At 70.3% G+C, this 5,378-nt stretch overlaps 1 protein-coding gene across 1 annotated transcript; it reads right to left on the bottom strand.

Moving 5' to 3' along the window:
• Positions 1-5,376, bottom strand: H696_04737 (hypothetical protein). The gene is made up of 4 exons (XM_009498600.1): positions 5,005-5,376; positions 3,505-4,816; positions 2,909-3,372; positions 1-2,783 (listed from the first exon to the last, which is right to left on the bottom strand). Exons 1-4 carry the CDS (start codon positions 5,350-5,352, stop codon positions 198-200), a joined length of 4,710 nt encoding a protein of 1,569 aa, XP_009496875.1. The 5' UTR covers positions 5,353-5,376; the 3' UTR covers positions 1-197.
• Positions 5,377-5,378: the final 2 nt, after the last annotated feature.

The raw sequence follows: 5,378 nt of genomic DNA, 5'->3' as shown, positions 1-5,378 counted from the left end.
TGAGGAGAGGGGGGGGGGGGGCTGCTTGCAGCAACGAAGCCAAGGCTGGACAGGGAAAGGGGGGAAAGAATGGAAAATATGTCCAGCTCGAGGTGCGGAAGGGCCCTCCTCGTTCCGAGGGCACCTGTCACGCCCTCTCTCCCCGGCCATTTTACATCGGACCGGCCAACGGCCGGTGACGCGGCACATGGGTGCGCTCACTTGCGCCGGCCGCCGGTGGCCTTGCGACCGGACTTGCGACCACCGCTGGGGGCAGCGGCGGCGGCGGCGGCCGGGGCAGCAGCAGCAGCGGCAGCAGCCGGGGCCGGGGCCGCGCCGGCAGCCGGCTTCTGGGGGGCCGGGGCGGCAGCCGCCGGCGGGGCGTTCTTCAGGCCCAGGATGCGCTCGTGGTACACGGACAGGATCTTGAACTCACGGAAGAGCGACTGGAAGGGCAGGGCGGCAGCCGGCAGGGAGGACGACTCGGTCTCGGCCTCGGCCTCGGTCTCGGTCTCAGCCTCGGTCTCAGCCTCGGTCTCGGCCTCCGCCTTGGCATCGGCATCCTTCTTGAGGGAGCCGACCGCGGCGGCGGTGGCCTTGGCCTGCTGCTTGTTGAAGTGCTCATCCAGGCTGGCAAACACGTCCTCCGGGAAGAGCGAGCGAACCAGGGCCGCGGCGCTGCCCTGGTGGAGCAGCGCACGGTCCAGGGCATCCGCCGAGTCCTTGGACAGGAGAACCCGCGCAAGGAGGGAATCCGTCTGGGCCAGGGACAGCACGGCGCTCTGGCTTGGGGCCGAGGAGGCGTCGTCGGCCGAGGCGGCAGTCACGGCCGGGGCCGGGGTATCGGCCACCAGCCGAGCGAAGACCGACCGCGAAAGCAGCAGCAGGTCCAGGCCCAGGGCACTGTGCGAGGTCTCCAGCACGGCGGAGGCCAGGATCTGCGCCACATGGGCCAGCTTGACCGCGGCCGGGGTGACCACAAAGCCGGCCGGCAGCATGTCGAACTGGGCCAGAGCCCGGTTCAGGGCGGCCAGGTCGGTCTGCTCGGCCGGGGACAGGACCGGCACCGGGCCGGCCGCCACCGGGACAATGGTGTCCATGGAGGCACGCGCGCGCAGCAGCCCCAGCAGGCGGCGGTAGTAGACCACCGCCCGGCCGAAGTCCATGCTGAGGGTCAGATCGGCCAGCTCCTCGTACAGGGACACCACCGACCCATGGTCCAGGCCGAGGGCACGCTCGGCGATGGCCACCGCCAGCTCCAGATGGTAGACCGCCATGTCGGTCTTCTCGCGCAGCAGGCAAATGCTGGACAGGAGCTGCATCAGGGCCGCCGAGGAGGCGGAAATGAAGTTGTGCTGCGAGGGCTGCAGCATGAGGGTCATGTTGGCGGCCTGCATGGCCAGGCCATTGGCATTGGCCAGGGCCGCCGACTCGGCGGTCAGATCGCCAGCCGGGTACTCCACGGCCTGGAGCTTGGCCAGGGCCTCCTGCGCGCGGGTCTGATGCTGGCGGAAGGCCGTCAGCCGGTCGGTCAGCTGCTTCAGATAGGCCTCGGTCAGGGTGATGTTCTCGTCGACGCGCTCGACATCGGCCCCGGGCTGGTCGCGGATCTTGCGCATGTCGGCCAGATGGCGCGCGAATTTGTCATGCTCCTCGGTGGTCTGGGTCAGCAGGATGGCCACCTGGCTCAGCTCGCTGGACAGCTGGGTCTCCTGGCGCTCGCGCGTCTGGAGGAAGTTCAACCGGCGCGAGCACAGCCGCGACGCCTCCGCATGGAACCCATGAGCCGAAGACACCAGCCCCTTGTAGTCGGCCAGCGGGGCCATGTCCACGGAGTAGGCCACCGGCAGCAGGGCCAGCACATCCTCCGGCTGGAAGACGCCATTCCGGTGCTGGCCGGCCAGCGCCGCGGCCAGCGGGTACGACCGGGCCACCAGCTGGATGCCCACCTTGGTGGCCAGGGCATTGAGAACCCAGAAGGGCGAGATGGCCGGCAGGGTGTCGTCCTCGCCGCCGGGCAGGGTGAAGCGGAAGTGCGCGCGCGCATGCTGGCGAATGGCCGCCCACACCGAGGCATGGGTGATGCTCTCGACCGTGGTGGCCGGCTTCCGGGGGTTGCCGCCGAACTTCGGCACGAACAGCGCATTCAGGAAGGCGGTCACCGCGGCCAGGACATCGGCCGTCGGGGTGGCGAAGAGCACCTGACGCAGGTGGGCCTTGGCCGACCGGGCCACGATGTCCGACACCAGGATGTTCACCAGCGGGGTGGCGTGCTGCTGGCCGGCCAGGTGCGCCAGGGCACCGAGGTAGCGCATGGAAATGCCGGACTCATGCATGTGCGCCGACAGGGCCGCCGAGTCCAGGATGAACTGCGAAGAGGGGCTGGCCAGGTTGCGCACGAACCCCGGCAGGACGGTGTCCCACAGGTAGTCGGCCAGCTGGCCCACCGGGCCGGCGGCGCGCTCCTCGGCCTCGGCCGTCAGCCGGACATCCGGCCGGGCGAAGTTCACGTCGAAGGCATTGGCCGCCAGGAAGGCGGTCAGCTGCTCCTCATCCGACCCGGTGAGGGTCTCCTTGTCGGCCTCGGCCAGGTGCTTCTTGAACTGGCTCGACAGGAAGTGCTTGACCAGCTCATGGCGGAAGAGCGGCACGCGGTGGCTGAAAGCCTCGTCCAGGGGCCCGGCAAAGGCCAGCGCGCGGCCGGCCTGCTCCAGGCGCGGGGCCTCCGGCAGGAAGTTCACATCGACCGGCGCGGTGAAGAACATCTCCATCAGGAAGCGACGGCTGTCGGTGCCGAGGAGGCCCTGTGGAGGGGGGGAGAGAGAGAGAGGGGGGGGGGGGCAGGGCACATGGGTGAGCATCGGCGAGGGGCGCGCGGGCGAGAGGGGGCCGGGGCCCGAGGAGGCCCGCCAGGGGGAAGACCACGCACCTTGGCGTCGAAGCTGCCGTGGATGGTGATCGGCTCCTCGGAGACCGGGTCGATGACGGTGGACTCGGCCATGTGGAACTGCTTGGCCACCTTGCGGGAGATGGCATTGAAGTCCTCATCGGCCTGGCGATAGGTGGAGATGACGTTGTACTGGTCGTCGGCGATGTGGCCGAGCTTGATCAGGCGCGAGGCGTAGGAGTTGACATTGGCCTCGAGGCTGGCGGCCTTGATGGCGGCCAGGGTCTCCTCCTCGGAGAGCCCGGCGGCGGCGGCCTCCATGGTGGCCTTCTCGACGGCGCGCTCGATCGAATCGTCACGACGCATGATGCCCGGGATGAGGGACTGGGCCAGGACACGGTGGCCGCGGTAGTCCACCACGGTGGACAGCATGTGCGACAGACCGTCGACGCCGAAGGACAGGAGCTGCGAGAAGCACTGGAGCTCCTTGGTGGCGAGGTAGTGGGCTGGAGGGGGGGGGGGGGGAGGGGGAAGGGGGAAAGAGGGCACGCATGGTCAGGATACAAGGCGGGCGGGCAGGCGCGCGCGCGCGCAAGCGGGGCGGGGGCGGGGGACCGCACACAGCGGTCAAAACACACCGGCAGACTCGCCGCCCAGGGCAGCGCGGACATTCCCCTGGCCGGTGATCACGGAGAAGAAGATGTTGTTGTGCAGGAAGAGCGGCGCCTCCGGGGCGCCATCCTCCTGGGTGCCGAGCGGGCAGAGCTGGCCATCGATGGCGGCCATGGCGCCCTTGGTGGCGGCCTCGGTGAAGGACTGCAGGATGTCGCAGATGCTGCGGTAGCGGACGAGGCGCTGCTCGGCGGTGCCGGCCGGCGCGCCGGCCGACGTGTTGATCTCCTCGATCCAGTCGGCCAGGACGCCGGGCGAGCGCTGGCCCTCCGGGGCCGGGCCGGCGGCAAAGGCATCCGCCCGCTTGGCCAGCGTCAGGGGGTGCTCCTTGGGCAGCTGGGCCGGGAGCAGCCACTGGACCGCTGGGCGGAAGGGCGCGATGATGTCGACATCGCTCTGGGAAGTGATGGCGGCCAGCAGGTCATCCATCTGGCGGGCCACCTGCGAGTCCTCGGCCACGAGCAGGTCGATCAGCGAGAAGTAGTGGCCCTCGGCCAGGGGGACCAGCGGCTCGGGGGCGGCGGCGGCCGTGGCGGCCGCGGCATTGGACGCCGGGGCCGAGCCGGCAAAGGCGAGGGAGTACTTGTCGCGGCCGGCGCGCGGGCCCGGGCGGCGGGTGGACGAGGCACGGTTGGAGCCGGAGGCAGGCGACTCCAGGCGGAAGCCCTTGGTGGTGGCGACGACGGTCAGCTGGCGGCCGCCCGACAGCTCGATGGCCAGGAAGAAGAGCACACCGCGCAGGCGCTGGGCCGGGGCCGGGGGATTCTGCGGATGGTTGAGGGAGATCCGGCGGACCGGGTGGGGGATGCGATCGGCGATCAGAGACAGCTTGCTGGGGAAGAGGGACTCGGCGAAGTCCTCGAAGACCCAGGACTGCAGGGCGGCCACCTGCTCGGGGGTCGGGGCGGCGGCCGGCTCGTCGGGGCTACCGCCGGCCGTCAGGAGGTCCATCATGTCGACGGCCGTCTTGTCCATGAGCGAGTGGAAGACGCTGACCGAGGAAAGCTCCCCGTGGATGGCGCTGCTGGGGGGGTGGAAGAGCGAGCCGGCCAGGATGTCGCGCACGCGCTCCACATGCTCGCGCGCGCTGAACTGCGTCATCGAGGTGGGCACCAGCAGCAGCGACAGGATCTCGGCGTCGGCCGCCGGCGCGGGGAAGGCGTCCTGGCTGCTGTCGGCCGCGGTGGTGGACAGGGCCGCCTGGCCCAGGCGCTGGACAAGGGCCCGGTCGGCGTCGGTGGTGGCCGTGGCCGGGTCCTCCTCCTGCATGAGGAGGGCCTCCTGCGGCGAGAGGTACAGCGGCAGGGAGGCAGATCGGAAGAGCGTCGTGTCGCCGGCGCGGGGAAGGCGTCCTGGCTGCTGTCGGCCGCGGTGGTGGACAGGGCCGCCTGGCCCAGGCGCTGGACAAGGGCCCGGTCGGCGTCGGTGGTGGCCGTGGCCGGGTCCTCCTCCTGCATGAGGAGGGCCTCCTGCGGCGAGAGGTACAGCGGCAGGGAGGCGCCATTCTTGAGAGCCAGGGTGAAGTGCGAGAAGTGCAGGATGGCCGGGTTGGTGGAGAAGAGGATGACCACGTCATTGAGCGACGGGCAGTCCGGGATCGGGAAGTACACCGGGTCGACCTTGCCCGGCAGGTAAACCAGCAGGTCGAGACCGGCGGCACCGACGTCCTCCTCGTGCTCGGCCTCGGTGTTCTCCTCGGCGGCGGGGCTGGCGGCGGTGGTGGCATTGGTCGGGACACTGAGGACCTCGCTCATGTCAACGGTGTCGGGCACATCGACCACAGCGTTGACGTCGGCGACCTGGGCGGATGTCATGGTGTTGCTTTCGGGAGGGGGGGGGG

Source organism: Fonticula alba, assembly GCF_000388065.1.
Source record: "Fonticula alba strain ATCC 38817 unplaced genomic scaffold supercont2.8, whole genome shotgun sequence".
NCBI lineage: Eukaryota > Rotosphaerida > Fonticulaceae > Fonticula > Fonticula alba.
Note: the sequence above shows the minus strand (reverse complement) of the source record. Positions and strands in the feature narration are given on the sequence as shown.

Coding starts and splice junctions, on each gene's coding strand:
- H696_04737 (XM_009498600.1), bottom strand. CDS start 5,352: ATGACATCCGCCCAGGTCGCCGACGTCAACGCTGTGGTCGATGTGCCC. Junction 4,817..5,004: donor TGTACCTCTCGCCGCAGGAG/GCCCTCCTCATG, acceptor TCGCCGCAGGAG/GCCCTCCTCATGCAGGAGGA. Junction 3,373..3,504: donor CCTGGGCGGCGAGTCTGCCG/GTGTGTTTTGAC, acceptor CCCCCCCTCCAG/CCCACTACCTCGCCACCAAG.